An 11,961-nucleotide genomic window follows, 5' to 3' on the forward strand; every position below is an offset into this window, starting at 1 on the left:
CAAAAAGGAGGCTCCCCTTCACCGAACAGAGATGGACAGCACCCATTCCACTCCAGGGCTCCCGTGGCCTGGGCATCTGGCGCCGAGACACGTGCTCACCCTGGCGTTGACGGGCACCAGGCAGAGGCCCTGGGGGCAAGCCCTCACCCCAGCCTGCGTCCCCTGGAAGCCACAGTAGGGCTGCAAGTGAGCAGCCCCCAGCCCCCAGGACGGCTTACTGTCTGCAAGGTGGAGACGGCGCCCTCCGAGCTGCTAGGCACCGGCCTCGGTCCACACAGGGTGCACACAAACACACTCGGGCTCATGCTCACGTGTGCACACCCACGAGCGTGCACACACCCGTGTGCATTAATGCACTCACATCCAAATGTATACACAGTGCAGCCACAGCAGGCCTTAGCTAAACGGTGATGATTATGGGTAATAAAAGCACAGAATGTTCTGGAACAGTGCACAGGGAATGGGCCTCCTCAAGGTCTTTACCTAAGGGGGCCCGAGAGCAGCCACTTCAAAGAGAACGTGTCTTCCCCAGGCCTGAACACGCCCCGACAGCCAGGTTCGCAAAATTTTCCCATTAAAAAAAGCATTACTCTCCACCCAAGAGGAGGCTACCGAGTGAGGAAAGGTCTTGTCTCCATGTACTTTCAGAGAGCGGATGGGGGCAGGAGAGTGTCCTGGGGATGACAAGTCTGGGGTCATCCCTTGGGAACGGCCGCCTCAGAAACAGCCTCCCTGCCCTGGACACTGGGGATGCAACTCGACTCCCATCTATTTGGAGACATGCCCCACGGAGACCCAAAATAGCCTGGTTCTCCCCCACACCCTTCTTGGGACTGTGTCTCACTGGGTCAGCCTGTGGCCTCGAGCCTCGGTCTCCTGCTCTGGAAACTGGGATGCTGACTGTGGTCAGTGCATTTCCGGGGCTGCAGGAAGGCTGCCTGGGGGCATGTTTGGGAAATATGCTCTGGGAAAGCAACCTCCTCCCCCCGCCCTGGCTCTGATTGACAAGCCACAGACCTGTCCCCAGGAGGTGGGCTGCACTGGTTCCCTCCAATTTTTTTTTTTTAGATTTCAAACCTCTGGAGAAAAACATGCCACCAGCTGGGCACGGCACGGTGGTGCCTGCCTGTAACCCAGCAATCCAGCCACTTGGGAGGCTGAGGCAGGAGGATCACAAGTTCGAGGCCAGCCTCTGCAACTTAGCAAGACCCTGATATAAATAGGGCTGGGGATATGGCTCAGTGGTAAAGTGCCCCTGGATTTAAGCCCCAGCACCAAAAAAAAAAAAGGAAATAAAGAAGCAAGCTCCTTGTCCATCGAGCACCCTGGCCATAGGCAGGTGTTTTTAATAAGGAACTTTCAGCATGAGGGGTTTTCTTCTCTAAAAGACTTTAGTACAGATCAAAAGTGGAACTGGACACGTGTGTGCGTGGAGAGGAAGGGGAGCCCGCTGACTGCATGGACAATCACTTTGCTACTTTGCAGTGTTTCTTAGCTTGTTCGTTGGAAGGTGAGGGCTTGGAGGGGGCCCTGCAGGTCCTGCCGACCCCAGAATTCTGAGTTCATCTACCGAGTGAGCTGCGGCGGTGCAGCCCTGCGCAGCGTGGCTCCCGGAGGGCCTCTGCTGGGGGATGGGGGGCTCCTTGGGTCTGAGGGCCCAGAGGGCGCCTGCCTGGCCACTACTTGTTGGGACCTCCTCCCTGACACCTGCCTCCAGGAGGTGTCCTGTCCAGGAGACCTGCTCTCCGGGTGACCGCCGCCATCCACTGGGCTTCAGAGCTTGCTCGCTGTTCCCGTCCCCACAGCTGTCTCTGGGCTTTGTCCTCCGTAACTTCAGCCCGCTGCAGGGCAGGGCTTAGGCGCAGCAGAGGTGGACGGACGGGACCTAACTCAGAGTGGGGGTCTGTCTTCCACCAGGATTGGCAGGGACTCTCTGCGTCTCTTGCTGGGGAACACAGGGGTCCAGAGTCTGGGCGTGGGCAAGTGCCCCCGCAGAGGAATTGTCGGGGGGATGCATTCCCTGGGGGACTCTGGAAATCTCCACTCACGCTGCCCCCTTGGCCCAGCCCACTCACGACAGAGTGTGCCCACCAACCTGGGGGCGTCCTGCCTGTGGAGCTGGCGGCCCAAACACGCCCGTCGGGCCCTGGAGGAGCCCTGCCTTGGAGGCACCAGGGGACGGGAAGAGGGAGGGTCCCTTTGACCAGCCAGGATGCCTGACCATGGAAGGGCCTGCAGGTCAGAAACGACCGATGGGACGGTGAGAAAGCCGGGAGAGGACACAGAGCCAACAGCAGAGTGCCCCCCAGCCCATCCCTGGCACAGGCCCCAGGGACAAGGTGCAGGTTGTGCTCCAGGCCACCCCGGGAGGCTTCGACTGGGGGGCAGGTGTCAGGGAGGAGGTCCCAACCCGTAATGGCCAGGCAGGCACCACAGAGAAGACCTGGCTGGGCCGGGCCGCCCTTGGGGGACCTCTCTGCTGCTTGCTGGATACCCCGGGGTCTCGGTAACGACTCTGGGAGGCACCTGGGCAGCTCGTGGGGCAGAGGAACTGGACGTCAGCAAGCTCTGAATTCGGGCAGGCCTCCTGGCTCTCCCAAGGGATCCGTTGGTAAAGAGCTTTGTTCCATCCTAACTCCGCTGACCGTTGGCCAAATGCGCCCCCCACCTTCAAAAGAGGTGCCGTGGAAACACCACTGGACACGCGAGGAAAAGGCCTGGCTGCGGCCCGGCACCCCCTGCGGTCTTCCTGGGTGTCCCTGTCACCACGGCCACCACAGCCTGGGTGTGGCCCTCAGCAGACTGTGCAGACAAACCTATCTTGGGATTTCCCAAAACCCTGAGAGGAGATGCAGGGCCGCTCTGCAGGGAAGGAGAGGGGCTCGCCCGTGGGCCCCGGGGCTCTCCGCGCTGCGCTGGGTGCCCATGGTTGTGTGATTCTCCGGGTGGCACTGTGGGCACGGCAGGGCTTCCACTGCGCCCCTTTCTGTCTTCTTCAGGTAGGTGGCTCTTGACGTGCTGCTGCGTCCTGGGCGAGGTCGCCGCACGCTGTCACACCTCCCCAGATCAGTGGGAACAGAGCTCCAGGCCTGGTCAGCCCCGGCCAGAGCCATCAGCTCCTAGTGCCTGGGGACACTGCCCTGCCCAGGCGCCCAGGCCTGGGCCTCGATGGAGCCCGGTGGAGGTGCTGACTCTGGCTTCTCTGCCACGCGCAGGCCCCTGGGCGACCGCTGCTTGAGCACAGCTGGGTCTCCTGCAGGGATCTGCCCTTGGTGTGGGCAGAGCAGGCACTTCTGGAATTGCAGGAGCACCAGCCCCGCCCTTGCACAGGGACAGGGCTGACCTGGGGAAGAGGGACTCAGGATCCACTCATTCCCTCAAGAGAGGACATGCGTAAGGCATGTCTCCAGGGGCCTCTCCCGGCGTGGTCCATGCTCAGGGCTGCTGGTGTCCGAGGTGCTGTATTCAGTGCCGAAGGAGGGTCCGCAGTTAGGAGGGAGGAGTGGAGGTAAGCTGTACCTTTGAGTTCAAATGCATTTTTTTTTTAAGGTACATATGCAGGGCAACAGAGCACATGCCTGTGGTCTCAGGCACACCTGAAAATCCAGGCGTGGGCAGCTTAGCGAGATCCTGTCTCAAGATCAAAAATAAAAAGGGCCGAGGATGTAGCTCCGTGGTACAGCAGCCCCAGGTTCAGCCCTCCGCAGCGTAAAAAATAAAATGAAATAAAATATTAATAATACATTCATACGCGCCCAGATGAAAACAGTGGTTCGTAATGCAGGGACGATCCTCGTTTTTAAGTGGTCTTTATTATACTTTGCTGGATTTCCAAATTTCCCACCATGGCAAGCTCTCCTTCTGCGATTAAAATGCTCAATGTTTTTGAGGTGTAACTTAAAGTACAATGCACCCCAGGCAGAGGCTCAGTTTCACAAGATGGAAAGAGAGGAGAGGCACAGTGGCAATGGTCTGCAATGTGACATGTGCCCTGGCCCCTAGGGCTGCAGGCTGAAAGCAGTTCAGATGGCAAATCCATGTTGTGTGTGTTTTAACCTGATTTTTAAAACCAGACCAAAAAAATAAAAAAAAGCTAACAAGATTTATGTTAATGCATATTTTAAATCCAAACACCATTTAGCTGTAAAATTTAATGGAAATTACTTAGAAACAAACAAACAATGCATCCTAATTTTAAGGGAACAATTCAGTGAATTTTGACAAAGTCGTCATGTGTGTATTTGCCACCAAGACCCCCATGGAGGACACTTCCCTCACCCTAGAAACTCCCTCCTCCCCTGGAAGCCATCTCCACCCCTGGTGACCACGGGTCAGCTTTTCGTCAATGCAGAGTTGTCTTTTTCTAGAACAGCCATTACATTTTAAGACAAGAATTTATTAAAATGTTGCCAGGAACACCAGAGAATAGCACCAAGAAAGAAACAAGAGACGCCCTCCCGGGACCACCTGACCACTCAACCACCTGACCCCCTCCCCCCGTCTCCATGGAAACACCGTGAGGGACAGAGGTACCTGATTCTCATATGAACCCTGGGAACTAGGTGCTCCTTTTGCCACTCCGCCACAACCCCTGCTGATTTCTGGGCTTGCTGGTGGCCTCTTTTTGGAGTAACAATCCATAAATTAGGAAAAAACAAAGGGTTTGGGTGATTAGTGAAGTCTCGGGATAGAACGTGTGTCCTGGAAGGTTCTGGATTCTGGCCTTGGCTCGGCTCTGCCTCATTCAGGTGCCCAAGGCCCTTCCTGCCACTCTGGCAGCTCTTGCTTTCTGAAAAGGGTTTTAGCAAATGTTCAGAAACTTCTCCAATTATGAAATAATTTTCAACCACAAGGAAGAGGCAGGGGGCATGGTAGGTTTGTGTGCTTAAGCGTGCACAGCTGACCCTGGAATCCAGATTGATTTCATAATGTAGACACCGGACACGAAGCTGTACACGATTTCCTTAGTTGCTGGGATGCAGGTTTAGAAAGGGTGAAAATCTCTCCTTTGCTATGATCAGAAAATAGCAACCTTCACATGCTCAGATGGAAGGACAGAAACCCAAGAAAAAGAATTTAGGGTTCAATAGGGCAGATTTAAACAAAAACAAAAACAAAAACAACCACCTTCCCACCTTCCCAGCTAGGGCTGGGGGCATAGCTCCGTGGTAGAGCACTTGCCTCCTATACATGAGGCCCTGGGTTCCACCCCCAGCACCAAAAAATAACAAAAAACAAACAAAACCTCTCAAATCAAACTAAAACTCTGAGCTGACATCATATCCAGAATTGAGCCAGGCAGAGGGGCCAGGGGGTGTGACTGGGACTCTGCTCACCATTGCCCCCACCACTGGGAGGATGGAATCTCACGGGGACAATGCCTGGCTCAGCGGAAGGGAGCAAATCACAGGCACCCTGAAAAAAAAAAACGAAAAAAAAAACAAAAAACCGAGTCATCTCAATGCAACACCAGGTGTGCTGGAGGGTCTGGGAGAGGGTCCTGCGCCCAGAGGCAGATCATGGCTCTCACCTAGAGAACCAGACAGGTGGCCACAGCGCCCTCTTCTGGCCAGTGAGGCCTTCCCTCCACCCACAGCCACGCAGGGGAGCCCGGTGGGTTGGAGTTCGGCAAACGCCCAGGGCTGGGAACCCCCACCACCTGTCTGTCCATCTGCTTGTGCCTCAGTTTCCTCTCACTAGCAGGATTCAGCACACACACTTTCAGAGCTGACCCTTAGGATGGGCCATCATTATCTTAGGTGGTGTGGCCTTGGGTCACTCTGCCACTTTCTGACACCCCATTTTCTACCTGTTCAATGACGGGGAGTACACGGGGGTCCTAGGGATTTGCTCAGGGAACAAGGACGGGGTATAGGAAGCTCTGGAGGCACTTCTCTGAGCGCCTCATGTCCACCTGCGTTCACAGGCAGCCTGAAAAAGATGGTCCCCAAAAGGGAGCAGAGAGACAGGGTGGAGCCAGATGCTGCCCCTCCGTGCCCCCCATCCCTATTTGGGGCGCCCCCCCCCATGCAGTAGCCGCCCTCCTCCTCAGCACCCGGCATTTATCACGGACTTAAAAAAAAACGAGAAAGCTGCAGGGGAGGTAATTAAGCTTAATAGGAGCCGCGGACGATTGAAAGCCACAGGGGGGAAGTAATTAGATTAACAGAAGCCAGGGCTTTCTGAACCAAGCGCACAGCGTGGGAGTCCCTGTCCCGAAAACCTCGGGATGGGGTCTTTTTGTAAAGGCTTTCCTGGTGACACTTCCTGCGCGCTCCGTCCTTGAGGCCAGGCACTGGCGGGGTATGAATGTGGCCTGCGCGCATTGCAATTCACCAGGCCGGCCTTTCTCCCGGTGCGTCTCCACGCTCGCCCGGGACGTCGCCTTTGCGATGGAGTTGGGGGCTTGGAGGAATAACAAGGAGAATCGGTGTTAAGCCAAAGCCCCTAGGAGGGTCCCTTTTTCCTTCCCCAGGACGCCCGTTCCTTTATTCGCGGGAACGGCTTCCTGAGAGGTGCCCGCCCAGACGACAGGCGCGCCCATCACTGCGCCTCACCCCTTCCCATCCGGTTAGGAGCTCCCGCCCTCCCTGACCATGCTGCTGTCCCTGGACCCCGCGCTCAGGCACCCAGAGGCCTGGTCACCAACATAATGCATCTTAAAACAGAGGCGAACGGGTCCCAGTCCTGCCTCCCTGCGCCTCGTGACCGCGACGAGCTGGGCAGGCGCAACCCCCCAGTCCCGCGGCTAGCCGGCCACCCAGCCCGAAAGCTGCCTTCACAGCTTCGAGCACCCTCCCAGGCCCCCTCCCCGCGGGCAGCCGCAGGGCGCGGAGGGGCTTGCAGCCGGCCCGCGCGACGCAGGCCGAAACTGAGCCTGAGGCGCCACCTAGTGTCCACCCCGTGCCGCGCGCTCCCATTATGCCTCCGCCGCGGGAGACAGCGCCGGCCCCCAGACCCCGGGCAAGTTCCAGGATGAAGGGGCTGGGGCCTGGGATCGCGAGAAGATAGAGCTGGCCGAGTGCGAGAAGGTCGAAACGGCAGGGGCAATGGACGACTGTGACAGCAGGATACACTCAGGGCTGGGGCGGTCGTGGGAGGGACGGAGTGTGGTGTTTTCATGGGAAGGGGCCCGAAAGCCGAGGCGCGGCTTCTCCAGACCGCGGGTGGAGGAGGAAGGCTCTGGGCCTGCCAATCTCTGGTCCCGGGGTTCCTGTCCCCCGCCCCTGCTGGGGCCCGGCACAAAGCGCATCCCCCAGGAGCTCGGGGCCTGGGGGAGGGGCAGTTGTCTACTTCACTGCTTAATAACCTGAACCCGCTCAGCCAAGAACGCCCGAGCTGCCGCGCCGCGGAGAGTCCTTCCAGGGACATTGTCGCCAAGCGTGGCCTCAACCTCCCGGAGATCCTAACGGCCTGGGCGGGGTCACCGGGGCCTGGAGTAGGAGGCGCGGCCCACCTGCGGGGCGGGGGAGGGGGCTGGGGCCCGAGGCGGGGTGGGAGTGGGTGTGTGCAGGGGGGAGGAGGCTGGAGGCAATCCCGATAAGAAAATCTCGGGTGTCCCTGGGACCTTAACCACAGGGCAGGTCGTCAGGAGTGCTATATAAGGCCCTAGGCCCTGAGTCGCCGAGCCGTCGGAGCAGGATCGTTGCGCGCCTGAGCGCGGGTAGCGCACGCCTCGCTCTCGGGCAACAGACACCCTGCCCCGACACAGCCAGCCCGGCAGCTCTTCCCGGTCGCCGCGAGCCCCCAGGAGGTGCCATGCGGAGCGCGCCGAGCGGATGTGCGTTAGCCCGCGCCCTGGTGCTGGCCAGCCTCTGGTTGGCAGTGGCCGGACGACCCCTGGCCCGGCGCTCCCTGGCTCTCTCCGACCAGGGGCCACACTTGTACTATGGCTGGGATCAGCCCATCCGCCTCCGGCACCTGTACGCCGCGGGCCCCTACGGCTTCTCCAACTGTTTCCTGCGCATCCGCCCCGACGGCGCCGTGGACTGCGAGGAGAAGCAGAGCGAGCATAGTAAGAGCCCGCCAGGTGCCCCCCACCCCGCGCCCCCGACCCACCGCCGAGTCCCTTCCCAGTGCGCCTCCTCCCCTGGCCTTCCTCAGCTCTTGGGGGTTCCCAGGAACTCCCAGAAACTCCAGTTTTCGGCGCCGTAGCGTTACCTTTCCTCCCTCGGTCCCCACACGGGCCCGACTGCACCCACGTGTTGCGGGTCCCGGAAGGATCTGGATATACCTTCTTGCTTCCCTTGTGCCCAGGTTTGCTGGAGATCAGGGCGGTCGCTCTGGAGACTGTGGCCATCAAGGACATAAACAGCGTCCGATACCTCTGCATGGGCGCCGACGGCAGGATACAGGGACTGGTAAGTGTCCCCACGCCACGGGATGCGCCGGGGTGCGCTGGATCAGAAGCTAGATTTTCTCGCCTCGGTCCAGACTCAAATGGAAGTCAATGGAGGGAAAGATTGAAAGAGCCGATCAAACTATTGTCTGATTTTTTTTTTTCCTACGGAAATTTATGGTCCCAGGCTGTAGCCACAGAAAGGGGAGGCCCGCCATGCAGTTCCCCTTGAGCCAAAGACCAGCCCAGCCGCACGAGGAAACCCCGTTTCGGCTCCTTTGATATTAAACAGGAAAACCCACCTCGACCTTTTCAGCTTGAGGCTTTGCATGTGTGGTCCAAACCTCTCTCTCTCTCTCTCTCTCTCTCTCTCTCTCTCTCTCTCTCTCTCTCTCTCTGTATAAAGAAAGAGAGAGTGGAGAGAGACTATCCCCAAATAACATCTTTTTTAAAAAATTATCAAGTTGGAAAGCAAAAAGCGCCTTGAGGACTGGCCAGGTCTCCTTTTAATTAATTTCTGTGCACCAGGAAAACAGTGCGCAAGGTGCCCACGCGGTTCAGGTGCTCTCCGTCCTGCAGGGCCTCCTACCCGCTCACCTGCAATGCAAATACTTTGGGGCATTTCGGGGGCTGGGGGCTGGGGGTTGGGGAAGGCTGGGAGGGCCCAGGTAACCTCTGAAGGCTTGGGGCTGGAAGCCAGCGAACGCTGGGGCTCGGGTCTGGGAACAAAGGCTGGAAGTTCAAAGGACCTAGCTCTTGCCCCTCCCGCGGCCGCACTGCGGAGCTGTGTGAGGTCCCGGAGGGCCCAGCGCCTCCCAAGCAGCCCGGCCCACTGGAAGGGGCAGGGGCAGGGACAGGGGCAGGGGCCAGAGAGGAAGCGCCAGGCTGCCTGTGGGGGATGCGTCTGCCCCAGGAAAAATGCTAATGGTGGCAGTGCTCAGCATTTTAGAGTCTCAAATTCGTTTTGTGGATCTGACGTCTATTTATTCCATTTATCTACTGAAAAGATGGGGGTGAGGGCAAAGGAAGGGGCACACAGTCTGCTTGCTGAAAGCAGACTCCCAAGGGCTCCAACCTGCCCTGGCCACTTTTGTTATGTTGACATTTACTGTGACACAGATGCAAGTGGGAGGGCCGCCCGGCCACCTCCATTCTGCACACTGGGGGTGCTGGTGGGAGCTTTCCCCCTAAAACCCTCCCTGCCTCTTTATTTGGTGAGCATAGCCTAGCCCAAACTGAGGATTGTGCTCTGCTCAATCTGCTTTTTTTCACCCCCTTTTAAGTAGAAATTCCACATTCTTCTAGAAACTCAAAATCGTTTCATTTTCTGCATGGAGAAAGTTTTCCCATTGTATTGGAATAGAATATTTCCCTTGTTTATTTGCAGTTTACATTTCTCAGAAACTCAACGCAATCAACTCGGATGTCTGGTGGCTTTGTCCCAGTGTGTCATTAGCCCCGGCAGGAGCAATGGATTCTTGCTATTAGACTCTTATCAGGGCCTTATCAGATGTCACTCACCCACCTGCAGTTCAGTGACCTTTGCAGACTAGGCACAGTCAGACTTGTGTTTTCTGAGCAGTCCTCCCTACTCCCAGCTTTAGGCTGTCCTCGCTGTCCCCAAGAGGTAATGACACTGAACAGTTTGGAACTTGGCACCTCACAACCCTGTGGACTAGGAGTGTTCTAAGACCTGGGACCAGGGACAGCTTCCTGCAGCACACATTTCCGGCCACCCGCTGGGTGCAGGCTCGGTCCTGGGCATGGGGGAGGGGGGCTGCGGATTATCTCCGTGTTCCTGGCAGGCTGCCTGGAAGGAGAAGGGGCCGGAGGGGCTGATGCTTCTGAAAACCATGTAACAGGCGGCCTCAAAATGGAAGGGGAGAGCGGGCAGATGCCTGGTCTGGGCCCCAGATGGGGCTTCGTGGAATGCTTCCGACCATCCTCGGAGATTTGATCAGATTCTCAAAGTCCCGTGGGATACAGTGAACTGTTTCAGAGTGAGGGCAGGGTTCTGTGGGCGTCATCACTCGGGACAAGGCTGAATTCAAACAGCAAAATGACTTCGTAGGAAATACTAAGGAGCTGTAAAAAGAGTATGTAATGAGTAGCTCTATGAAGGGTGTATGTAGCTATTAAGTGAATACGTAATATGTGCATATAGAAGCTGGGCGCCATGGCGCACCCTGTAATCCCAGCAGCTCGGGAGACTGAGGCAGGAGGATCACAAGTTCAAAGCCACTTAGCAAGGTCCTTAGCAACTTAGTGAGACCCTGTCTCTAAATAAAATACCAAAATAAAGGGCGGAGCTGGGTTAAGTGGTTCAGTGATTAAACACCTTGAGTTCAATCCCCGGAATCAAAAAGAAAAGAAAAGAATATATACAATATATGTGAAATATATGCCTGCGGTGTCTGTGTGTGTAATACGAGTTTAGCATATTAATATGTCTGTACTAGTATAATGTCTGTGTTCTCTATAACATAAAAGGTACTAAGTGTCGTCTATGAAACATAGTTGCAAGGAAGTGTACGTTAAGCAGACCAGTGATGTGCACACCCACTACTGGTAGCCTCCAGGGGCAGCTGGTGGCTGTGCGGGACAGGAAACAGCACGAGGTCCTCGTGTGTTGTTTCGGGGTCCCTCCCTCTGGTGCTCACTTGCTGTGTCTGTCCCCAGCCTCGGTACTCGGAGGAAGAGTGCACATTCAAGGAGGAGATCAGCTATGACGGCTACAACGTGTACCGGTCCCAGAAGTACCACCTTCCCGTGGTGCTCAGCAGTGCCAAGCAGCGGCAGCTGTACCAGAGCAAGGGCGTGGTTCCCCTGTCCTACTTCCTGCCCATGCTGCCCATGGCCTCTGCGGAGACCAGGGACCACTTGGAATCCGATGTGTTCTCTTTACCCCTGGAAACCGACAGCATGGACCCGTTTGGGATGGCCAGTGAAGTGGGCCTGAAAAGCCCCAGCTTCCAGAAGTAACCAGGGCTCCGACAGTGCCCGGTGACGATAACCCCGTGTCCCCCTGAGTGTAGCTTTAGGAAGGATGTTAGATGTTGTACATAATCTGTGCGTCTTGCATGGTGGCGCCGGTTTCTAGCAGATAGACTTGCCTGATCGTAGCATTGAAAGCCCCGCACCTGCCCACCTGCCCTCCGAGCCCCCCCCCCGCCCCCGTCCCTCAGCGCCGCGTGGCTCTGCTGACGGGGAGCCCACTGTCCCTCAACTCTGTGTGCCACACGGACTTCCATCCTCCTTTCTTGTTCTTTTTGGCAGATGGTGTCAGCTCTGTGCACCGTCTGGGGACCACGATGCGACCCCACACGAGAATCCATTCGGATCTTAACTCTGGAAGCTAGTTCCCTTTCCCCACGTGCCCCTGGCCAGAGCTGGTCAGACAGACTCAGGAGCAGGGGGAGCCAGCAGCCCCTCAGCAGCCCAGGAAATTTGGGAGCTCCCCTGAGGTCCTGGACAGAGGACTCCAGGGCTCGCTGCCCCGGGCAGCCAGGACGGCTCGCCTCCTGTCCGCCTTGTCCAGTAGCCAGCATCCTGCAGAGAGGTGCCTCTGAGCCAGAAGCAGGGCCTGTTCCCCCCGGGGCGGGGGGGCAAGCTGCCACCTCTGC

At 57.3% G+C, this 11,961-nt stretch overlaps 1 protein-coding gene across 1 annotated transcript; it reads left to right on the plus strand.

The window, feature by feature from the left end:
• The first annotated feature begins 7,599 nt into the window (after positions 1-7,599).
• Positions 7,600-11,455, plus strand: Fgf19 (fibroblast growth factor 19). Its single transcript, XM_046444498.2, has 3 exons — positions 7,600-8,014; positions 8,257-8,360; positions 11,018-11,455. Exons 1-3 carry the CDS (start codon positions 7,759-7,761, stop codon positions 11,318-11,320), a joined length of 663 nt encoding a protein of 220 aa, XP_046300454.1. The 5' UTR covers positions 7,600-7,758; the 3' UTR covers positions 11,321-11,455.
• The last annotated feature ends 506 nt before the right edge of the window (positions 11,456-11,961 follow it).

Source organism: Marmota monax, unplaced genomic scaffold, assembly GCF_021218885.2.
Source record: "Marmota monax isolate L192 unplaced genomic scaffold, Marmota_monax_Labrador192_F-V1.1 WCK01_AAM20220418_F8-fsc00038, whole genome shotgun sequence".
Taxonomy (NCBI): Eukaryota; Metazoa; Chordata; class Mammalia; order Rodentia; family Sciuridae; genus Marmota; species Marmota monax.